The sequence below is a fragment of the Diorhabda carinulata genome, chromosome 5, assembly GCF_026250575.1.
Source record: "Diorhabda carinulata isolate Delta chromosome 5, icDioCari1.1, whole genome shotgun sequence".
Lineage (NCBI taxonomy): Eukaryota > Metazoa > Arthropoda > Insecta > Coleoptera > Chrysomelidae > Diorhabda > Diorhabda carinulata.
Window position 1 is genome coordinate 30,244,496 of NC_079464.1, and position 25,941 is coordinate 30,270,436.

Sequence of the window (25,941 nt, forward strand, 5' to 3'; positions counted from 1 at the left end):
ACAAAATTCGAAGCATAAAGGACAAATATCCTCAATGAATAGCAGGCTGAGATCAATCCAGAGAATCTGCGATCTTTTTAGCCGAGAACAATGATCAAAATTGTTCTAAATGAGTCGACTACATGTATAAAGCTGTGTGGTGACGACGCGAAATCAATCAGTCTTGCTTCGGCAGCGATACAAGTGAAAAGTAAAGAAGAAGCAAACGATAAAACAGTAAAGGCGCCAGTATATTCTAGGCATTGGTGTAAATATCTTTGTGTATATATCCCAGAAAACCTCACGCCCGGCACGTAACAATCATAAGGGTTTAGAGACATGCATCACTGATAGATAACAGTAGAAAAGAGACTCTAAGTTCGCAATACTTAATAATGGAGCCACCTGATAACGCAGATGGAGAAAAACGGCTAGATCAGAGCAGGATTCTGTGAAGGAAATCCAAAATAAGAGTTACAGTCTTTGTTATGATGCAATGAATAAAACGAACGAATCTAATAACTTTATTCATTCACAAGATGACAAAATTCCGATTGAAAATATAGAGGAATAGATCGTTCTCTTATAAGTTGTCTGAATTTAGCGCATTCTTCCTGCCAGCGTCTTATCTTCACCATAAACGTCGATTTTACTTTCAGACATCTACAATTTTTATCCGCTTCCATCAATAATTTACGATTTCTTTCCATCGCTGCTTTCCTTTTGGAGATAGCTTCGAGTTCTTTCTCATTTACGAATTCGAGCAGGAGAGATCTGAGTCGGAAATTTTCATAATCCGGCGATAGATGAATCATGAGAGTTTTTAAAAGTTTCGTTATCAGATTTGTCGTCAAAGTTTTTATTATAAATTTGTTGGTACTGTAGTACAACGGCCTCATATTGATCTACGAAAAAAAATAAAATAATGGACACCTGAATTGTGACACTCTACACCTGGAATCGTGTGAAATAGAAGATGAATATCTTCGGCAGTTACAGCCATCTCACACTGGGTATTGCGGCAAGAAAATACTACATACCTTAATATCTTCGTCTACGTATAACAGATGAAGAAGACAGCTTTCGATTGGATCAAAGATTATCTTAACTAGAATTCATACGAATCAGAATCTATTCAAGTTTTTCAAAGAGGCCTAAACAGAAGCTGTGGATCGCTTCTGCGGCAGAAGCTGAAGAAGATGTAGATGAATAGCTGGGGCAAGAACTCTCGGAAGTTGTGCTCACGTAGCAGCAGTATCGTGCACTAATACTTGAGGACGGTCATGATGTAAAGACTACAAGGTTTGCTGTAGCGTAACTGCTGGAAAGCGGCCAACGAGAATTCGAAGAACAAATCTTGTAGTCTTTACTTGCGACTTGCTTTGAGTGGCCGGGTTTCTTCAATCTTGCCTTCAATGGACTATTTCATCTTGTCTTAATTGACTGTTTATCAAGTAACTTAGGACGACCCATCGAGATTTTTAATCGGAATGCTTCAAACTATCCGTCGTGCTAAGCCTGAGGGTATTTTTTTAATACTAGGTGGTGTGGTGCAAACTGTTTATCAATAGCGGAAATATACAGTGTTTAACAGCGAGATAGAGGTCTTGAAATGTCTTACCTGTTTGTATTTACTCAAAGTAACTTCGGATCTAACAACAGCTTGCGACATATACCGATCGGCGAAACTCTCGAAGTGTTCGGTATTAAATTCCAATAACAGATGTTCGTTTTGTTGCCTTTTGACTTTCCTCTCGATTATATTGGTATTCTCCTTCTTTTTTCGTTCCTCTTTCAAATTATTAACCATTCCGTTGGTGTGAAACTCTTCACCGTAAAAACTTTTTTTCAAAGCGAACAATCTCTTGTAAGTATTTTGAATTTGGTGGTTACAGTTTTCCAAATTTAAAGGTCCGTTTTTATACGAAGCGTTATTTTTACAATTGCCGGCGTAATCGACGAAAAAATGTTTGCCGTAACTATCAATAGCGTGAAGGAATTGTTCCGAAAAATCGATTGAATTCGTATGAAAAGGCGCGATGTTGAATAGACAAATATACTGTTGTCGACATTTAGCGCACGGTTTTACGAATCGTACCTCATCGGCGCTAACAGCAGTTGTTACGATATTATCCATAGTTAAAGTGATTATTTTATTTGTTGTTTTTTCTAGTACAACATCGTTATTTAAAACAATCCGCATGAGTTCGTCCACTTCGTAAATTACTGTGGCGTAATAAGGATGTTCGTATTTATAATATAAATCGACGTAAACGTAACCGTCTACTAGTTCGGGCGAAGTCCGTACCGAGGTACTTATTCTTGTACCGTCGCTGAATTCGACTATTCTGTTACCGTTTTTTTCGCAAACGCATTTTAGACCGTCCTTTCTTTCGAACGAAATTTCTTCTTTGACCAAATCGTTTTCCGATACAGTATAGTACAATTTTTTCTGAGTTAATTTATTTTTGGCCAATACGGTCCTGTTTCCTTCGAAAGTGAGTAATGTCGTTTTTAAATATGGTAGTTTGGAACTTTCCAAAACTTTCACTATATCTCTGTTGATGACGTAACCTTTTTTCGTTTTCAAAGATCCTCTTCGACTCATGTAATAATTCCCTTCTAATTTTTTGTTTTTCATTATCTTGTTCAATTTTTTTTTGTAATCCGAGAAATTTTTGCAATGGAATTGTTTCAATGGGGAGTTTTGGATGTCTTTATTATTAGTATCAGGTTTTTCGAAGTCTATTTGATTCCCGTCCGACATTAAGAGTCTTATCGAACCATCTATTTTCTTTATCAAAATGTACCTGCGGAAAATTTATAATTCGTGATGCTAGAAACAGCGAAAATTAAGATCCTATTTAGAATACATCGACCCCCAATCAATGAACGAATCAATTTTCCGCTGAAGCTTGCAAGCACAGCTTTGAGTATTCGATACTTGAGTCTAAAGCGCAAATTAATTAAAAAGTTGAAAAAACTAAAAACGGCCTTATCTCAAAAACAGATTATACACTCGTAAGCAAAAAGATCAACTCAGGCGACACCACCCCTTTGGTCAATCTATTTCGTATACACCCACCACAACAGTTCGGCCATCAAATGTCAACCAAGACACATCCCCGTTAGCAACAAACCAGAATTCAACCCGAACAAGTGATATAGCTACTCAAGCGGTCACCATATTGCGACTGTCCAATGCGCCGAGCATGAGTCGGTCTGCTGTTACCAGAATTTACCGTCATTACCAAGAGACTGGTAATTTTAACCTAACATCGCTGAGAAATTGCGGTCTCACTGGTGTTAAAGTCCAACAAGAGCTCAGTGAAACACGATGAGTCGATGAGTGGCTGAACGGTAAGAACAAGAACAAGTGTACGATCTAAAAAGACGAGCAACTAACTATATAAGGGAAGCTACGAAGAATTGTTGTTGGCTTATTAAGAAACATTTTATTTAAGATTCATCCCTTAAACTCTAAACAAATGATTTTGTTCCTAAGAATTTGGGATCTGTGGCGGGTCAGGTCATTTTAAAGATGAAAAAGGACACAATGAATCCAAGGATGTGGACCGTTTTCTGTTGGACGTTGAGAAATTAACTAAACTTACCAGAATATCCTAAAACGTAAAGTAATAACATTTTCTCACATTTTTTTATTCGGACGGTCATTAATCCGACAAGAAAAATTTGTTTCCCAGGGTAATTAATTCAAAAAAACTAGCGAAAACCGAATTACATTCCCGTACTATCGCGAAATAAACTAGCAAAAACCGAATTCCGAATTACATTCCCATACTTTGGCGAAAAAAACTAGCGAAAACCGAATTACATTCCCGTACTTTCGCGAAATAAACTAGCGAAAATCGAATTCCGAATTACATACCCATATTTTGGCGAAATAAACTAGCGAAAACCGAATTACATTCCCATACTTTGGCAAAAAAAACTAGCGAAAACCGAATTCCGAATTACAGTCCCATATTTTCGCGAAATAAACTAGCAAAAACCGAATTCCGAATTACATTCCCATACTTTGGCAAAATAAACTAGCGAAAACCGAATTCCAAATTACATTCCCATACTTTGGCAAAAAAAACTAGCGAAAACCGAATTCCGAATTACATTCCCATACTTTGGCAAAAAAACTAGCGAAAACCGAATACCGAATTACATTCCCATACTTTGGCGAAAAAAACTAGCGAAAACCGAATTACATTCCCGTATTTTCGAAAACAAACTAGCGAAAACCGACTTACATTCCCGTACTTTCGCAAAATAAACTAGCGAAAACCGAATTCCGAATTACATTCCCATACTTTGGCAAAAAAAACTAGCGAAAACCGAATTCCGAATTACATTCCCATATTTTCGCGAAATAAACTAGCGAAAACCGAATTCCGAATTACATTCCGATATTTTCGCGAAATAATCTAGCGAAAACCGAATTACATTCCCGTACTTTCGCGAAACAACCCTCGTAAATATATTTATTTCACTAACCCTTCTCTGGTAAATAATCTAAATTCTTCGATTCGAAGTGATTTAACATCTGTAGATAATTGCTCCTGTTTGATTTCCACCAAATTCTCCCTAATCTGCGATGGATAACAAGTCAGATAAATACCGTTAGGTAAAGTTATTCTGAAAGAAATTTCATCTAATACTGTCAGAGGTGGTAGAATATTATTAGTGGGAATGAACTTTCTCGACGAACCATTATCGGAAAATTCCCCTTGACATACGATCTTTCTAGAATTAGATAATATTCTTTGTATAATATTAACCAGAGGTATTTGTCCTACGGGATTCTTCAACATAATAGCTTCGTAATCTTTGTGTATCTTATAAATCGGTAATTTTTTTCTAATGGCATCGTTCAAACCCTGAAATAATAATTATCATACGTAAGTCGGTATGAGTCAGACAACGCTCTCAAAAAATCGTCATAAATCCGGCCAACGCTCATAAGACTGGCAACGCTGTCGAAAAAAAAAGTATGTTCGTGCTTCAGACAGTTGTGTTTGTGCTCGTCGAGTAGACGCGCAAAAACTCTTGACCGTTAGTCAAAAAGAGACAAAAAATATTTACAAATGTCACTTTGACAGTAATCGATGTCCGTGCAAAAAATATTTAATTCACCTGAAAAATATCTTTGGGTATAATATCGAACGTTTCGTCTACTAAATCGTCTTCAGCTTTTATCTCTTTGTTTTCTGATTTAGAATCCGGAAATAAATCTTTCATGTGTTTTTCGTCTATAGTTTTGACGGTTTTTTCGCCGACATCGATTTCTTCTTCTTTATGTTGCGGTTCGTCCAGTATATCGTCTTCAATCATTGTGGAACTGAATGTTTCAGGTATCTAAAATAAGTCACTAGGTAAAAAAAATTAGAAGGAAGAAATCGCAGGACGATAGACATGATGATGATGATGCCCAAATGGAACGAACTCCTTATCTACCACCAAACGTCAGGCGAAGTAGCAGATTGGCATCGTTTTCACTTTCGACTTGCTTTTTTGGTGTTTGATCATTTGGTGATAGCCACTTTTAACTCTGGTGCATCGTTTCGAAGAAACCGACTCTCATCACCCGCGGGATGACTTTCCGCTGGTTCCGAACAAGTTCCTGAGATTGAGATTCGAAACAATTTTGTATAGGACTTTCTCAACGAGAAATATTGATTCAAAATCTTCTTGGAACCATCTCTTTGAAAAGTGTCACAACACGATGTGAATACTTCGAATTCTATTTACATAATCGAACAGGACCGGCTTCACCGTACGTGCCGACATGACGAGTTCCTAGCAATATGATGATGAACCAGTAAAAACAAGTTTCTTTGTAGTTTTAAACGACCTATCATTAATAATAATTCTGAATAGCACTGTATATATTATAATAGATAAGAGAAATCATACCTTGACTGATTTTTTTTTCGTTTTTATTATCTCGAACATGATAATTGTCCCGTCTTCCAAAAGCCAATGGAACGAATAAGAATCTCTGAACATTTCGTGAGAATGTAGAAAAAGATTATTGTTCATATATTTCAGATTTACCGTACATTTGTTATTTTCTTCGATCATTTTCGTATTATTAACAATTAATTTAACGTTATCGTGGCTAGCAAACGTCGTCCTGAAATCAAATGAATCGTACTTTTCTTAATAAAAAAAGTGTATCTTAATCCAACAGTTACGTGGACTGCTACTTCAGCCAAGAAAGTGTCAGTGCATGGCAAATAGCCTCTTCTATCTCTCTAATCCCAATCTGAAGGTCGTCCAATACAATTTGGTGAATTTTTTTGATGAAATCATTGGTTGTCTTAATTTTTGATCGTTCTGACCGTTCTAATCCTAATCTGAAGATCGTCCAATACCATTTGGTGAATTTTTGAAGATATCATTAGTTTTTGATTGTCCTGACTGCTCTAAGATCAACCTAAAGGTCGTCCTATATCATTTGGTGAATTTTTTTGATAAAGTCATTGGTTTTTTGTCGTCCAGACAGCTCTAATCTTAATCTGAAGGTCGTCCAATACCATTTGGTGAATTTTTTTGGTGATGTCAGTAGTTTTTGATCGTCCAGACAGCTCTAAGATCAATCTGAAGGTCGTCAAATAACATTTGGTGAATTTTTATGATGATATAATTAGTTTTTGATTATCCTGACTGCTCTAAGATCAATCTAAAGGTCGTCCTATACCATTTGATGAATTTTTTGAAGATATCATTAGTTTTTGATTGTCCTGACTGCTCTAAGATCAATCTAAAGGTCATCCTATACCATTTGGTGAATTTTTTGAAGACATCATTAGTTTTTGATTGCCCTGACCGCTCTAAGATCAATCTAAAGGTCATCCTATACCATTTGGTGAATTTTTTGAAGACATCATTAGTTTTTGATTGCCCTGACCGCTCTAAGATCAATCTGAAGGTCGTCCAATACCATTTGGTGAATTTTTATGATGATATAATTAGTTTTTGATCATCCTGACCGCTCTAATCTTAATTTGAAGGTCGTCCAATATCATTTTAGCAATTTATGCTTACAGTTGTTTCCATAGACATACAGTCATGTTAATTTTTCAACAAAATCATCATAATGATGACGATACACGGTATCCTCTGAAAATAAATCAGCTTGGAGAGGTCAGGAAGGTCTTGACAGCGCCATGCAGCTCTTCGTTGTTACCGAAGCGTTGGCGGCTTCAGTTTCTCGACTGAAGTGATAGTCACTGGGTTCTAGATCAACGTATCAGAACCACGGAGATGATAGCACGTCTCTTTATTCATTCTATACCTCCTTACCATGGGGACGTATCTTCCGGATCTCTTACAGAACTTAGGCTATTTGCAAGCACAACGATTTTGGACTTCCAGAATGAGATCGGCCTGCTACTTGCACAAACGTCGGATTTTTACCGGTCTATCAAGCAGTTGCTTTGTTGTCGAAGTTATTAAATAATAATGAATTCTAAACGAGTTGTTTCTGAGCGTCGTAGGATTGAACTCATGTGCTGGATTAATTCTACACTCTTTTTGAAGAGCTAAGACGTAATGGTACTAAGTTTTTCAACTTCTTTGTCCAAAATGGTCCAAAACCGGTGTGTGTGCAATTAACCTCTCTTCTTCCTTCATTTTGTTGAAAACGAACTACATTTCGTACTTCACAAAATGGATGGAAGAATCTGAGACTGAGAGACGCTGAAACGCACAAAAAAAATGGAAAGGATATTAATTGGTAATTTATTTCGTCTTCTGTTATCATTTCGTCTTCTGCCTCTCAACCTGCCTAACTACATCGAAGGGTACAAGCCAAAGAGCGTGATCGGCTTCTCAAAGGACATCGGACATTGGTATCTTCAAGTGGAGACACGATGGGCTTATCTGAAGGCATATCAACGGCACCTTAGCCTTCCAAAATATCACTATGAATAGAAATAAAACCTTGTCCTCGGTGTGAAGTTCATTTCGGTTCATAATAGTATGTAGCTGACTAATTTCATTTTTCGTTTGATAAACTACATACCTAGCTCCTTTAATAGCGAAATATTTCGTCGAGGCAAAATTGTACGCCAGAAAATCTTTGGAAAATTCCGATTTATAACATTCGAATATCAAATTCTTATTACTGGGGTAATTTTCTAGTTCAGAAATCATTTCGTCGAAAGTCACTTCGTGATTTTCCGTGGTACTTTCCAGTTTCGAAGAAACTGGTTCTTCGGTAGATTTAAGCGAAGTATCGTCTTCAGTTACTACGGCCGTTTCGAGCAAATGTCTGTATTCTGGGAATATATCCAACTTGCGAATTTTCTTCGTTCCTGGACATTCTTCGGATTCTTCGATTTTTCTGACGTACGTCGGAGGTTTGTTCTCGTTCAACCTAAATTTTACAAGAAGCGTAATTAAAGTAACGAACTCGTCCACGACACGGACCGTCGAACCGGCCCTGTCCGGTTTTTTAATGGATTAGATACTAACCAATCAGCTGCACTGACAGCCAAGTATCTACAGAAATCTCTCAAACAAACGGGTGTACAGATACTTTCATAAAAAACTTGGGTGTTTATACCAAAATCATCTAAATCATCGTGGAACGATAACAGCAAACGTTCAATATCTGAACAATAAACTGCGTCCATACAACTGAAGTCATTTTGGACTCTCAATAATTCCTGTAAGATGACTTGAGATGGATACGTTTCTTTCCAATAGTAATCCATGGGGCTGGGTCTGAAAATAATCCGTTTTACGTTATAAAAATACGTAGAGTTAATAGAATGAGGTTATGTAACATAAAATCTGACGCCCAAAACCAAACTAGCAATTTATTTTGATCTGCGGTAATAAGAAAAAATGATTGGATGCCAAACAAAGACTTTAAATGGGCAGGACGCTCGCAGACTAGATGTTCCATTGTTTCCATGGCTTGCTCGCAGAATCTGCTGCGTCCTCTGCTATTCCCATCGTCTTAAGGTGGTATTCGACGGGGTAGTGACCTGTCAGAAGATCGCCAGTTTCATGTCGTTGCTGGTCATCAAAGAGAAGTTCTTCAAACTTCTCAGCTGATATGATTATGAATCTTTTGGATTGTCTTAGACCTGGAGTGTTTCTCCAGTAAGACTCCACCCGATTCTCCAGCCATTCGTTCAGTCTTTGCCGCTTTTTTGGCAAGGCTACCCGCTTCCTCATTTCCTGGTATACCCCGATGGTCTGGAAGCTACATTAGAGTTACTTTGTCTTTGTTAGCCAGAGCATTTGGAGTTTGGATATGCACTCGATAGCTTTCAGGACCTTCAAGGTCGCTTCTGAGACCTTTGTCGTCAATAAAAAAGAAAGAACGAACAAAAGAAAACGAAGCAAGTTTAGACTGGTATTTCACATATGAAAACCGACATTACCTGTAAGTTTTATCGATTGGAAACTTGGTACTGCTGTCTCCATCAAAAGGCATCACTTGCAACATTTTCGTGAAAGCAGCTACGTCGTAAGTAATTAAATTACTTACAAAATCAACAGGTTCCGCTGTCGTTTCCTCTGGCGCTTTACGAAAACTAGCTATAATCAAAAGTTTCAAAAAATCCTCCAAATATTCGGATTTATCCAACGATTTACTAACGCTAGGTGCTACATCGTGTTTGTGAATCAATTCCGACAGTGGATAATCATAATCCAGAAGATAAACCGGTCGTAACCTCTTTAAAACGTTCAGAGAAAGATCGTTTACTACTTTACCGATAGGTTTGTACATATTTATGGTCATATTGAGGTAATCACCATCATAACATTGATAGGAAGTTGTGGTTTTCTCAAGTGAAGGATCGTCTTCTACGAAATTTCAAATTTTGAAATTATATGGTAATTTCGATACCAACAAAAATGCTTTATTTCGAAATTAATCGGCTCATAAACGTCAATATCTTCACATTCCGGCTCGAAGGACCAAAAAATGTATTTGCGAGTGGTTAGGAAGAGCCTTCCAGAACAATAAGAACAATATTAGACTCAGAAGACTGTTTTAAACAGGTAGACGTTGATAATTTGGAATAAATTACCTCATGAACGTCAATATCTTCACATTCCGGCTCGAAGGACCAAAAAATGTATTTGCGAGTGGTTAGGAAGAGCCTTCCAGAACAATAAGAACAATATTAGACTCAGAAGACTGTTTTAAACAGGTAGACGTTGATAATTTGGAATAAATTACCTCATGAACGTCAATATCTTCACATTCCGGCTCGAAGGACCAAAAAATGTATTTGCGAGTGGTTCGGAAGAGCCTTAAAGAACAGCGAAAACAATATTAGACTCAGAAGACTGTTTTAAACAGGTAGACGTTGATAATTTGAAATAAATTACCTCATGAACGTCAATATCTTCACATTCCGGCTCGAAGGACCAAAAAATGTATTTGCGAGTGGTTCGGAAGAGCCTTAAAGAACAGCGAAAACGATATTAGACTCAGAAGACTGTTTTAAACAGGTAGACGTTGATAATTTGAAATAAATTACCTCATGAACGTCAATATCTTCACATTCCGGCTCGAAGGACCAAAAAATGTATTTGCGAGTGGTTCGGAAGAGCCTTAAAGAACAGCGAAAACAATATTAGACTCAGAAGACTGTTTTAAACAGGTAGACGTTGATAATTTGGAATAAATTACCTCATGAACGTCAATATCTTCACATTCCGGCTCGAAGGACCAAAAAATGTATTTGCGAGTGGTTAGGAAGAGCCTTCCAGAACAATAAGAACAATATTAGACTCAGAAGACTGTTTTAAACAGGTAGACGTTGATAATTTGGAATAAATTACCTCATGAACGTCAATATCTTCACATTCCGGCTCGAAGGACCAAAAAATGTATTTGCGAGTGGTTAGGAAGAGCCTTCCAGAACAATAAGAACAATATTAGACTCAGAAGACTGTTTTAAACAGGTAGACGTTGATAATTTGAAATAAATTACCTCATGAACGTCAATATCTTCACATTCCGGCTCGAAGGACCAAAAAATGTATTTGCGAGTGGTTAGGAAGAGCCTTCCAGAACAATAAGAACAATATTAGACTCAGAAGACTGTTTTAAACAGGTAGACGTTGATAATTTGGAATAAATTACCTCATGAACGTCAATATCTTCACATTCCGGCTCGAAGGACCAAAAAATGTATTTGCGAGTGGTTAGGAAGAGCCTTCCAGAACAATAAGAACAATATTAGACTCAGAAGACTGTTTTAAACAGGTAGACGTTGATAATTTGAAATAAATTACCTCATGAACGTCAATATCTTCACATTCCGGCTCGAAGGACCAAAAAATGTATTTGCGAGTGGTTAGGAAGAGCCTTAAAGAACAGCGAAAACAATATTAGACTCAGAAGACTGTTTTAAACAGGTAGACGTTGATAATTTGGAATAAATTACCTCATGAACGTCAATATCTTCACATTCCGGCTCGAAGGACCAAAAAATGTATTTGCGAGTGGTTAGGAAGAGCCTTAAAGAACAGCGAAAACAATATTAGACTCAGAAGACTGTTTTAAACAGGTAGACGTTGATAATTTGGAATAAATTACCTCATGAACGTCAATATCTTCACATTCCGGCTCGAAGGACCAAAAAATGTATTTGCGAGTGGTTAGGAAGAGCCTTCCAGAACAATAAGAACAATATTAGACTCAGAAGACTGTTTTAAACAGGTAGACGTTGATAATTTGAAATAAATTACCTCATGAACGTCAATATCTTCACATTCCGGCTCGAAGGACCAAAAAATGTATTTGCGAGTGGTTAGGAAGAGCCTTCCAGAACAATAAGAACAATATTAGACTCAGAAGACTGTTTTAAACAGGTAGACGTTGATAATTTGGAATAAATTACCTCATGAACGTCAATATCTTCACATTCCGGCTCGAAGGACCAAAAAATGTATTTGCGAGTGGTTAGGAAGAGCCTTCCAGAACAATAAGAACAATATTAGACTCAGAAGACTGTTTTAAACAGGTAGACGTTGATAATTTGGAATAAATTACCTCATGAACGTCAATATCTTCACATTCCGGCTCGAAGGACCAAAAAATGTATTTGCGAGTGGTTAGGAAGAGCCTTCCAGAACAATAAGAACAATATTAGACTCAGAAGACTGTTTTAAACAGGTAGACGTTGATAATTTGGAATAAATTACCTCATGAACGTCAATATCTTCACATTCCGGCTCGAAGGACCAAAAAATGTATTTGCGAGTGGTTAGGAAGAGCCTTCCAGAACAATAAGAACAATATTAGACTCAGAAGACTGTTTTAAACAGGTAGACGTTGATAATTTGGAATAAATTACCTCATGAACGTCAATATCTTCACATTCCGGCTCGAAGGACCAAAAAATGTATTTGCGAGTGGTTAGGAAGAGCCTTCCAGAACAATAAGAACAATATTAGACTCAGAAGACTGTTTTAAACAGGTAGACGTTGATAATTTGGAATAAATTACCTCATGAACGTCAATATCTTCACATTCCGGCTCGAAGGACCAAAAAATGTATTTGCGAGTGGTTAGGAAGAGCCTTCCAGAACAATAAGAACAATATTAGACTCAGAAGACTGTTTTAAACAGGTAGACGTTGATAATTTGGAATAAATTACCTCATGAACGTCAATATCTTCACATTCCGGCTCGAAGGACCAAAAAATGTATTTGCGAGTGGTTAGGAAGAGCCTTCCAGAACAATAAGAACAATATTAGACTCAGAAGACTGTTTTAAACAGGTAGACGTTGATAATTTGGAATAAATTACCTCATGAACGTCAATATCTTCACATTCCGGCTCGAAGGACCAAAAAATGTATTTGCGAGTGGTTAGGAAGAGCCTTCCAGAACAATAAGAACAATATTAGACTCAGAAGACTGTTTTAAACAGGTAGACGTTGATAATTTGAAATAAATTACCTCATGAACGTCAATATCTTCACATTCCGGCTCGAAGGACCAAAAAATGTATTTGCGAGTGGTTAGGAAGAGCCTTCCAGAACAATAAGAACAATATTAGACTCAGAAGACTGTTTTAAACAGGTAGACGTTGATAATTTGGAATAAATTACCTCATGAACGTCAATATCTTCACATTCCGGCTCGAAGGACCAAAAAATGTATTTGCGAGTGGTTAGGAAGAGCCTTAAAGAACAGCGAAAACAATATTAGACTCAGAAGACTGTTTTAAACAGGTAGACGTTGATAATTTGGAATAAATTACCTCATGAACGTCAATATCTTCACATTCCGGCTCGAAGGACCAAAAAATGTATTTGCGAGTGGTTAGGAAGAGCCTTAAAGAACAGCGAAAACAATATTAGACTCAGAAGACTGTTTTAAACAGGTAGACGTTGATAATTTGGAATAAATTACCTCATGAACGTCAATATCTTCACATTCCGGCTCGAAGGACCAAAAAATGTATTTGCGAGTGGTTAGGAAGAGCCTTAAAGAACAGCGAAAACAATATTAGACTCAGAAGACTGTTTTAAACAGGTAGACGTTGATAATTTGGAATAAATTACCTCATGAACGTCAATATCTTCACATTCCGGCTCGAAGGACCAAAAAATGTATTTGCGAGTGGTTAGGAAGAGCCTTAAAGAACAGCGAAAACAATATTAGACTCAGAAGACTGTTTTAAACAGGTAGACGTTGATAATTTGGAATAAATTACCTCATGAACGTCAATATCTTCACATTCCGGCTCGAAGGACCAAAAAATGTATTTGCGAGTGGTTAGGAAGAGCCTTAAAGAACAGCGAAAACAATATTAGACTCAGAAGACTGTTTTAAACAGGTAGACGTTGATAATTTGGAATAAATTACCTCATGAACGTCAATATCTTCACATTCCGGCTCGAAGGACCAAAAAATGTATTTGCGAGTGGTTAGGAAGAGCCTTAAAGAACAGCGAAAACAATATTAGACTCAGAAGACTGTTTTAAACAGGTAGACGTTGATAATTTGGAATAAATTACCTCATGAACGTCAATATCTTCACATTCCGGCTCGAAGGACCAAAAAATGTATTTGCGAGTGGTTAGGAAGAGCCTTCCAGAACAATAAGAACAATATTAGACTCAGAAGACTGTTTTAAACAGGTAGACGTTGATAATTTGAAATAAATTACCTCATGAACGTCAATATCTTCACATTCCGGCTCGAAGGACCAAAAAATGTATTTGCGAGTGGTTAGGAAGAGCCTTAAAGAACAGCGAAAACAATATTAGACTCAGAAGACTGTTTTAAACAGGTAGACGTTGATAATTTGGAATAAATTACCTCATGAACGTCAATATCTTCACATTCCGGCTCGAAGGACCAAAAAATGTATTTGCGAGTGGTTAGGAAGAGCCTTAAAGAACAGCGAAAACAATATTAGACTCAGAAGACTGTTTTAAACAGGTAGACGTTGATAATTTGGAATAAATTACCTCATGAACGTCAATATCTTCACATTCCGGCTCGAAGGACCAAAAAATGTATTTGCGAGTGGTTAGGAAGAGCCTTAAAGAACAGCGAAAACAATATTAGACTCAGAAGACTGTTTTAAACAGGTAGACGTTGATAATTTGGAATAAATTACCTCATGAACGTCAATATCTTCACATTCCGGCTCGAAGGACCAAAAAATGTATTTGCGAGTGGTTAGGAAGAGCCTTCCAGAACAATAAGAACAATATTAGACTCAGAAGACTGTTTTAAACAGGTAGACGTTGATAATTTGAAATAAATTACCTCATGAACGTCAATATCTTCACATTCCGGCTCGAAGGACCAAAAAATGTATTTGCGAGTGGTTAGGAAGAGCCTTAAAGAACAGCGAAAACAATATTAGACTCAGAAGACTGTTTTAAACAGGTAGACGTTGATAATTTGGAATAAATTACCTCATGAACGTCAATATCTTCACATTCCGGCTCGAAGGACCAAAAAATGTATTTGCGAGTGGTTAGGAAGAGCCTTAAAGAACAGCGAAAACAATATTAGACTCAGAAGACTGTTTTAAACAGGTAGACGTTGATAATTTGGAATAAATTACCTCATGAACGTCAATATCTTCACATTCCGGCTCGAAGGACCAAAAAATGTATTTGCGAGTGGTTAGGAAGAGCCTTCCAGAACAATAAGAACAATATTAGACTCAGAAGACTGTTTTAAACAGGTAGACGTTGATAATTTGAAATAAATTACCTCATGAACGTCAATATCTTCACATTCCGGCTCGAAGGACCAAAAAATGTATTTGCGAGTGGTTAGGAAGAGCCTTAAAGAACAGCGAAAACAATATTAGACTCAGAAGACTGTTTTAAACAGGTAGACGTTGATAATTTGGAATAAATTACCTCATGAACGTCAATATCTTCACATTCCGGCTCGAAGGACCAAAAAATGTATTTGCGAGTGGTTAGGAAGAGCCTTAAAGAACAGCGAAAACAATATTAGACTCAGAAGACTGTTTTAAACAGGTAGACGTTGATAATTTGGAATAAATTACCTCATGAACGTCAATATCTTCACATTCCGGCTCGAAGGACCAAAAAATGTATTTGCGAGTGGTTAGGAAGAGCCTTCCAGAACAATAAGAACAATATTAGACTCAGAAGACTGTTTTAAACAGGTAGACGTTGATAATTTGAAATAAATTACCTCATGAACGTCAATATCTTCACATTCCGGCTCGAAGGACCAAAAAATGTATTTGCGAGTGGTTAGGAAGAGCCTTAAAGAACAGCGAAAACAATATTAGACTCAGAAGACTGTTTTAAACAGGTAGACGTTGATAATTTGAAATAAATTACCTCATGAACGTCAATATCTTCACATTCCGGCTCGAAGGACCAAAAAATGTATTTGCGAGTGGTTAGGAAGAGCCTTAAAGAACAGCGAAAACAATATTAGACTCAGAAGACTGTTTTAAACAGGTAGACGTTGATAATTTGAAATAAATTACCTCATGAACGTCAATATCTTCACATTCCGGCTCGAAGGACCAAAAAATGTATTTGCGAGTGGTTAGGAAGAGCCTTAAAGAACAGCGAAAACAATATTAGACTCAGAAGACTGTTTTAAACAGGTAGACGTTGATAATTTGGAATAAATTACCTCATGAACGTCAATATCTTCACATTCCGGCTCGAAGGACCAAAAAATGTATTTGCGAGTGGTTCGGAAGAGCCTTAAAGAACAGCGAAAACAATATTAGACTCAGAAGACTGTTTTAAACAGGTAGACGTTGATAATTTGAAATAAATTACCTCATGAACGTCAATATCTTCACATTCCGGCTCGAAGGACCAAAAAATGTATTTGCGAGTGGTTCGGAAGAGCCTTAAAGAACAGCGAAAACAATATTAGACTCAGAAGACTGTTTTAAACAGGTAGACGTTGATAATTTGGAATAAATTACCTCATGAACGTCAATATCTTCACATTCCGGCTCGAAGGACCAAAAAATGTATTTGCGAGTGGTTCGGAAGAGCCTTAAAGAACAGCGAAAACAATATTAGACTCAGAAGACTGTTTTAAACAGGTAGACGTTGATAATTTGAAATAAATTACCTCATGAACGTCAATATCTTCACATTCCGGCTCGAAGGACCAAAAAATGTATTTGCGAGTGGTTCGGAAGAGCCTTAAAGAACAGCGAAAACAATATTAGACTCAGAAGACTGTTTTAAACAGGTAGACGTTGATAATTTGGAATAAATTACCTCATGAACGTCAATATCTTCACATTCCGGCTCGAAGGACCAAAAAATGTATTTGCGAGTGGTTCGGAAGAGCCTTAAAGAACAGCGAAAACGATATTAGACTCAGAAGACTGTTTTAAACAGGTAGACGTTGATAATTTGAAATAAATTACCTCATGAACGTCAATATCTTCACATTCCGGCTCGAAGGACCAAAAAATGTATTTGCGAGTGGTTCGGAAGAGCCTTAAAGAACAGCGAAAACAATATTAGACTCAGAAGACTGTTTTAAACAGGTAGACGTTGATAATTTGGAATAAATTACCTCATGAACGTCAATATCTTCACATTCCGGCTCGAAGGACCAAAAAATGTATTTGCGAGTGGTTAGGAAGAGCCTTCCAGAACAATAAGAACAATATTAGACTCAGAAGACTGTTTTAAACAGGTAGACGTTGATAATTTGGAATAAATTACCTCATGAACGTCAATATCTTCACATTCCGGCTCGAAGGACCAAAAAATGTATTTGCGAGTGGTTAGGAAGAGCCTTCCAGAACAATAAGAACAATATTAGACTCAGAAGACTGTTTTAAACAGGTAGACGTTGATAATTTGAAATAAATTACCTCATGAACGTCAATATCTTCACATTCCGGCTCGAAGGACCAAAAAATGTATTTGCGAGTGGTTAGGAAGAGCCTTCCAGAACAATAAGAACAATATTAGACTCAGAAGACTGTTTTAAACAGGTAGACGTTGATAATTTGGAATAAATTACCTCATGAACGTCAATATCTTCACATTCCGGCTCGAAGGACCAAAAAATGTATTTGCGAGTGGTTAGGAAGAGCCTTCCAGAACAATAAGAACAATATTAGACTCAGAAGACTGTTTTAAACAGGTAGACGTTGATAATTTGGAATAAATTACCTCATGAACGTCAATATCTTCACATTCCGGCTCGAAGGACCAAAAAATGTATTTGCGAGTGGTTAGGAAGAGCCTTCCAGAACAATAAGAACAATATTAGACTCAGAAGACTGTTTTAAACAGGTAGACGTTGATAATTTGAAATAAATTACCTCATGAACGTCAATATCTTCACATTCCGGCTCGAAGGACCAAAAAATGTATTTGCGAGTGGTTAGGAAGAGCCTTAAAGAACAGCGAAAACAATATTAGACTCAGAAGACTGTTTTAAACAGGTAGACGTTGATAATTTGGAATAAATTACCTCATGAACGTCAATATCTTCACATTCCGGCTCGAAGGACCAAAAAATGTATTTGCGAGTGGTTAGGAAGAGCCTTAAAGAACAGCGAAAACAATATTAGACTCAGAAGACTGTTTTAAACAGGTAGACGTTGATAATTTGGAATAAATTACCTCATGAACGTCAATATCTTCACATTCCGGCTCGAAGGACCAAAAAATGTATTTGCGAGTGGTTAGGAAGAGCCTTCCAGAACAATAAGAACAATATTAGACTCAGAAGACTGTTTTAAACAGGTAGACGTTGATAATTTGAAATAAATTACCTCATGAACGTCAATATCTTCACATTCCGGCTCGAAGGACCAAAAAATGTATTTGCGAGTGGTTAGGAAGAGCCTTAAAGAACAGCGAAAACAATATTAGACTCAGAAGACTGTTTTAAACAGGTAGACGTTGATAATTTGGAATAAATTACCTCATGAACGTCAATATCTTCACATTCCGGCTCGAAGGACCAAAAAATGTATTTGCGAGTGGTTAGGAAGAGCCTCAAAGAACAGCGAAAACAATATTAGACTCAGAAGACTGTTTTAAACAGGTAGACGTTGATAATTTGGAATAAATTACCTCATGAACGTCAATATCTTCACATTCCGGCTCGAAGGACCAAAAAATGTATTTGCGAGTGGTTAGGAAGAGCCTTAAAGAACAGCGAAAACAATATTAGACTCAGAAGACTGTTTTAAACAGGTAGACGTTGATAATTTGGAATAAATTACCTCATGAACGTCAATATCTTCACATTCCGGCTCGAAGGACCAAAAAATGTATTTGCGAGTGGTTAGGAAGAGCCTTAAAGAACAGCGAAAACAATATTAGACTCAGAAGACTGTTTTAAACAGGTAGACGTTGATAATTTGGAATAAATTACCTCATGAACGTCAATATCTTCACATTCCGGCTCGAAGGACCAAAAAATGTATTTGCGAGTGGTTAGGAAGAGCCTTAAAGAACAGCGAAAACAATATTAGACTCAGAAGACTGTTTTAAACAGGTAGACGTTGATAATTTGGAATAAATTACCTCATGAACGTCAATATCTTCACATTCCGGCTCGAAGGACCAAAAAATGTATTTGCGAGTGGTTAGGAAGAGCCTTCCAGAACAATAAGAACAATATTAGACTCAGAAGACTGTTTTAAACAGGTAGACGTTGATAATTTGAAATAAATTACCTCATGAACGTCAATATCTTCACATTCCGGCTCGAAGGACCAAAAAATGTATTTGCGAGTGGTTAGGAAGAGCCTTAAAGAACAGCGAAAACAATATTAGACTCAGAAGACTGTTTTAAACAGGTAGACGTTGATAATTTGGAATAAATTACCTCATGAACGTCAATATCTTCACATTCCGGCTCGAAGGACCAAAAAATGTATTTGCGAGTGGTTAGGAAGAGCCTTAAAGAACAGCGAAAACAATATTAGACTCAGAAGACTGTTTTAAACAGGTAGACGTTGATAATTTGGAATAAATTACCTCATGAACGTCAATATCTTCACATTCCGGCTCGAAGGACCAAAAAATGTATTTGCGAGTGGTTAGGAAGAGCCTTAAAGAACAGCGAAAACAATATTAGACTCAGAAGACTGTTTTAAACAGGTAGACGTTGATAATTTGGAATAAATTACCTCATGAACGTCAATATCTTCACATTCCGGCTCGAAGGACCAAAAAATGTATTTGCGAGTGGTTAGGAAGAGCCTTAAAGAACAGCGAAAACAATATTAGACTCAGAAGACTGTTTTAAACAGGTAGACGTTGATAATTTGGAATAAATTACCTCATGAACGTCAATATCTTCACATTCCGGCTCGAAGGACCAAAAAATGTATTTGCGAGTGGTTAGGAAGAGCCTTAAAGAACAGCGAAAACAATATTAGACTCAGAAGACTGTTTTAAACAGGTAGACGTTGATAATTTGGAATAAATTACCTCATGAACGTCAATATCTTCACATTCCGGCTCGAAGGACCAAAAAATGTATTTGCGAGTGGTTAGGAAGAGCCTTAAAGAACAGCGAAAACAATATTAGACTCAGAAGACTGTTTTAAACAGGTAGACGTTGATAATTTGGAATAAATTACCTCATGAACGTCAATATCTTCACATTCCGGCTCGAAGGACCAAAAAATGTATTTGCGAGTGGTTAGGAAGAGCCTTAAAGAACAGCGAAAACAATATTAGACTCAGAAGACTGTTTTAAACAGGTAGACGTTGATAATTTGGAATAAATTACCTCATGAACGTCAATATCTTCACATTCCGGCTCGAAGGACCAAAAAATGTATTTGCGAGTGGTTAGGAAGAGCCTTCCAGAACAATAAGAACAATATTAGACTCAGAAGACTGTTTTAAACAGGTAGACGTTGATAATTTGAAATAAATTACCTCATGAACGTCAATATCTTCACATTCCGGCTCGAAGGACCAAAAAATGTATTTGCGAGTGGTTAGGAAGAGCCTTAAAGAACAGCGAAAACAATATTAGACTCAGAAGACTGTTTTAAACAGGTAGACGTTGATAATTTGGAATAAATTACCTCATGAACGTCAATATCTTCACATTCCGGCTCGAAGGACCAAAAAATGTATTTGCGAGTGGTTAGGAAGAGCCTTAAAGAACAGCGAAAACAATATTAGACTCAGAAGACTGTTTTAAACAGGTAGACGTTGATAATTTGGAATAAATTACCTCATGAACGTCAATATCTTCACATTCCGGCTCGAAGGACCAAAAAATGTATTTGCGAGTGGTTAGGAAGAGCCTTAAAGAACAGCGAAAACAATATTAGACTCAGAAGACTGTTTTAAACAGGTAGACGTTGATAATTTGGAATAAATTACCTCATGAACGTCAATATCTTCACATTCCGGCTCGAAGGACCAAAAAATGTATTTGCGAGTGGTTAGGAAGAGCCTTAAAGAACAGCGAAAACAATATTAGACTCAGAAGACTGTTTTAAACAGGTAGACGTTGATAATTTGGAATAAATTACCTCATGAACGTCAATATCTTCACATTCCGGCTCGAAGGACCAAAAAATGTATTTGCGAGTGGTTAGGAAGAGCCTTCCAGAACAATAAGAACAATATTAGACTCAGAAGACTGTTTTAAACAGGTAGACGTTGATAATTTGAAATAAATTACCTCATGAACGTCAATATCTTCACATTCCGGCTCGAAGGACCAAAAAATGTATTTGCGAGTGGTTAGGAAGAGCCTTCCAGAACAATAAGAACAATATTAGACTCAGAAGACTGTTTTAAACAGGTAGACGTTGATAATTTGAAATAAATTACCTCATGAACGTCAATATCTTCACATTCCGGCTCGAAGGACCAAAAAATGTATTTGCGAGTGGTTAGGAAGAGCCTTAAAGAACAGCGAAAACAATATTAGACTCAGAAGACTGTTTTAAACAGATAGACGTTGATAATTTGAAATAAATTACCTCATGAACGTCAATATCTTCACATTCCGGCTCGAAGGACCAAAAAATGTATTTGCGAGTGGTTAGGAAGAGCCTTCCAGAACAATAAGAACAATATTAGACTCAGAAGACTGTTTTAAACAGGTAGACGTTGATAATTTGGAATAAATTACCTCATGAACGTCAATATCTTCACATTCCGGCTCGAAGGACCAAAAAATGTATTTGCGAGTGGTTAGGAAGAGCCTTCCAGAACAATAAGAACAATATTAGACTCAGAAGACTGTTTTAAACAGGTAGACGTTGATAATTTGAAATAAATTACCTCATGAACGTCAATATCTTCACATTCCGGCTCGAAGGACCAAAAAATGTATTTGCGAGTGGTTAGGAAGAGCCTTCCAGAACAATAAGAACAATATTAGACTCAGAAGACTGTTTTAAACAGGTAGACGTTGATAATTTGAAATAAATTACCTCATGAACGTCAATATCTTCACATTCCGGCTCGAAGGACCAAAAAATGTATTTGCGAGTGGTTAGGAAGAGCCTTAAAGAACAGCGAAAACAATATTAGACTCAGAAGACTGTTTTAAACAGGTAGACGTTGATAATTTGAAATAAATTACCTCATGAACGTCAATATCTTCACATTCCGGCTCGAAGGACCAAAAAATGTATTTGCGAGTGGTTAGGAAGAGCCTTCCAGAACAATAAGAACAATATTAGACTCAGAAGACTGTTTTAAACAGGTAGACGTTGATAATTTGGAATAAATTACCTCATGAACGTCAATATCTTCACATTCCGGCTCGAAGGACCAAAAAATGTATTTGCGAGTGGTTAGGAAGAGCCTTAAAGAACAGCGAAAACAATATTAGACTCAGAAGACTGTTTTAAACAGGTAGACGTTGATAATTTGGAATAAATTACCTCATGAACGTCAATATCTTCACATTCCGGCTCGAAGGACCAAAAAATGTATTTGCGAGTGGTTAGGAAGAGCCTTAAAGAACAGCGAAAACAATATTAGACTCAGAAGACTGTTTTAAACAGGTAGACGTTGATAATTTGGAATAAATTACCTCATGAACGTCAATATCTTCACATTCCGGCTCGAAGGACCAAAAAATGTATTTGCGAGTGGTTAGGAAGAGCCTTCCAGAACAATAAGAACAATATTAGACTCAGAAGACTGTTTTAAACAGGTAGACGTTGATAATTTGAAATAAATTACCTCATGAACGTCAATATCTTCACATTCCGGCTCGAAGGACCAAAAAATGTATTTGCGAGTGGTTAGGAAGAGCCTTCCAGAACAATAAGAACAATATTAGACTCAGAAGACTGTTTTAAACAGGTAGACGTTGATAATTTGAAATAAATTACCTCATGAACGTCAATATCTTCACATTCCGGCTCGAAGGACCAGAAAATGTATTTGCGAGTGGTTCGGAAGAGCCTTAAAGAACAGCGAAAACAATATTAGACTCAGAAGACTGTTTTAAACAGGTAGACGTTGATAATTTGGAATAAATTACCTCATGAACGTCAATATCTTCACATTCCGGCTCGAAGGACCAGAAAATTTAATTTCGAGTGGTTTGAAAGAGAATTTCAGATCAGCAAAACTATGAGCTGTTCAGTTTCAAGCCTAGTATTTCGAATGCAATGTCTACCGTATCTGTAGACAAACAAGTGTAGCCGTGGTCTTCGTTTATATGGGGGCTGCTTTTGCCGTAATAATAATCGACGGATTGTTATGAAATTTCACATAAAATACGAAAAAACTGCAGTTAAAACTCATAATATGTTCTTGAGTGGTTTCGAAAGGCCTAGGGAGATGTTAAACATGATTCACCTTCACTCCAACTTCGCCAGGATTCGAAAAAGCGAAAATTAGCCAATCAAAATTCGAAGCAATGATGATTTTTTCGATTTTCATGCGATTATATATCTTCACCGAGTTCTCGAAGGTGAAACTGTCGACCAACATTATTATCAACACGTTCTTACTGAACTCCTTGAAAGAATAAGAAAGAAATGACCCGGATTGTGGAAGAAGTCATAGCTTCTTCATCCGTCAAGATGTTTCTAGTCAAGTACAACAACCTAGTGTTCGACCAGCCACCTTATTCGCCGGATCTTGCACCATGCGACTTCTACCTCTTTCTTAAGATCAAATCTGCATTAAAAGACTCAAGTCTGTTGAAACTATGAAAGGAAAAAGAAGGAACTGACAAAGAAAGACTTCCTGCACAGTTTCTAACAATTGCAGATGTGTATGTAACGATGTAGGGATAAAGGAGGGGTATATAATGAAGGTGATAATAAATAAATATACAAAATATCAAAATAACCAGTTCCGTTTTTTATTAGTCCTCGTATGTTTTTTTGTTTTGTTCAATTACGCCCATCCAGCGGAATCTAATTAGATTTTTGACGCTACCTTTTGTTAAAACATAATAAAACAATCCTCTCATTTTTTCTATACAAATAAAACACGTTCCAAATGTACTTTAAATGTCCATTCGAAATTTTACAGGAATTATTTTAATCCCCCTCGTATTTACTCAGCAGGTTTGTTGGTATAGACAGAGAGAGAAAATAATTTATTCTAATTTTTTATACCTTCTGATTTAGTAACGGTCTGGCTAACGTTACAGGGATCCGTACAAACTACCTTCGAAAATGGCAATGTCACCTTCGAAATATTTTCTTTGAGACTATACCTATCATTTATATCCCCTTTGTCCAATCTAAAACAAGTCTCTTCCAAAATACTACTCAAAATTGTAATTTCATTCGATAACTGCAACGGAATATTAGACATAATTTTATTGTAAGTAGTGCAACACGACAACGGTAGATATTCATACTTGTTTTCCATCTCGTATATTTTTAAATGTCTTATATAATTTAAATGTTGAATTTTTATATTTGATATACTTTTAATTACGTGCCACAAGCTTTCGAATACTTCAATATCGCTTCTATTGTCCGCATTAAATGTCATAAGTATAGTATTTTCCAAATTTTCTAATCTGTTGTGACCGTATAAATAATCGTCCAAATCGTTCCAGAATTTTCTGTGTAAGTGGGAATATTCTATTGTATGGGTTTCTGTTGTAAATTTAATCGCCGCTGTTAGCGATACCCTTGTTAAATTTACGAATTGATTAAGTACCTAGAATATACACTCAACGAAAATGTACAAATTTTTATTAAAAGAATAAGCCACCTGAAGTACGTACGTTTACAAATCAAATTATGTCATATATTTACGTCACTTGGTAACTAATACGTCACGCCAATGTCGTAGAATGAACATCCATGACGGTAGATATTTGACATTGTGTTTTTATATTATTTATACTATATACATATCATGATAAATAAATTATTATTTCATCAAATAAGTAATCTACTTTATATTTTATATTAATTTTCTGTTAATTTACAAAATGTGTAATAGCTACTGATTTGAAGTAAAACAATATGGCGCTTGTTTTAACATTAAATTCGCGTAAACGACTGCAACTTCAGGTGGCTTATTCTCACGTGGAACATACGTACTTTGACATTGAAGAAACCTTCGAATACATAAAACCACACGTGGTTAAAGATATCGTCGTCGAAAATAACCTCACTTTCTGTATCTATGTAACCTTTTGTTGTATCCTTAACGAAAGTTTTATCTTTATTTTTATCTGTATGTGTCCGACTATCTTTTTTTCCTTTTCGGCATTCTTTCGTTAGCGAATCTAACGCTTGAAATAAAATTTGTCTTTTTTCGATTTTCTCTAATTCTCTTTTACGGTGACGACTCATGATTTCTATTATCTTGATTTTCATTAACAATGCCAATCTAAACGAAATTAATCATAACAAAAATTGCAAGAAATTCGAGTATTGTGAGTTGTATAACTTATAGGAGAGAATCTATTAGAAATTGTTTGATGTAATACTTCATACTGACCTCATAGGTGGATAATTTTCGGGCGCTAAATATTTAAAAGATTTTCCTATATCATCTATCAAATTACTAATATGGCTTTTAATAAAATTATCGGAAATTACGTCGTAATCAAACTGATTTAGAACGTCTAACACCTCGTCATATCTTATGAAGGTAACGAACGCAACCTCTTCATAGTTTTTCGCGGTAGTTATAATTTTGTTTAATCTTTCTGCCGATTCCGCGTCACTACCGTTGATTAATATTATATCGAATATTCTTTTCGGGCAAAAATCTCTTATTTCTACATCTATAAAAGCGTTATCGGAGAAACTTGATAATTCGCTTCTCCTTCTTTTCTTATTAGCCGATGAATCTACGATTTGTGAACTTTGTTTGAAAAAATTCTAGTAGTAAAAAAACAATTATTACCTATAGATTTTTTTCCTTGCCATTGCATTTTTAATAAAATGATATAAAAATATACATTGACAAATTAATGACAAGCACGTTGCGTTGCGGACTTCTATGCAACCCTTACTATTTACTGTATTGTTGGTT

The 25,941-nt window shown here is 36.4% G+C and overlaps 1 protein-coding gene across 1 annotated transcript; it reads right to left on the reverse strand.

Moving 5' to 3' along the window:
- Nucleotides 1-490: 490 nt before the first annotated feature.
- LOC130893862 (uncharacterized) lies at nt 491-25,901 on the reverse strand. Its single transcript, XM_057800281.1, has 12 exons — nt 25,813-25,901; nt 25,402-25,756; nt 24,999-25,290; nt 24,054-24,609; nt 9,390-9,816; nt 8,470-8,721; nt 8,018-8,371; nt 5,905-6,124; nt 5,125-5,346; nt 4,486-4,868; nt 1,601-2,789; nt 491-884 (listed from the first exon to the last, which is right to left on the reverse strand). Exons 1-12 carry the CDS (start codon nt 25,838-25,840, stop codon nt 504-506), a joined length of 4,659 nt encoding a protein of 1,552 aa, XP_057656264.1. The 5' UTR covers nt 25,841-25,901; the 3' UTR covers nt 491-503.
- Between the last annotated feature and the right edge of the window lie 40 nt (nt 25,902-25,941).

Coding starts and splice junctions, on each gene's coding strand:
- LOC130893862 (XM_057800281.1), bottom strand. CDS start 25,840: ATGCAATGGCAAGGAAAAAAATCTATAG. Junction 25,757..25,812: donor GCAAGGAAAAAAATCTATAG/GTAATAATTGTT, acceptor CACAAATCGTAG/ATTCATCGGCTAATAAGAAA. Junction 8,372..8,469: donor GCTGTCAGTGCAGCTGATTG/GTTAGTATCTAA, acceptor TGTAAAATTTAG/GTTGAACGAGAACAAACCTC.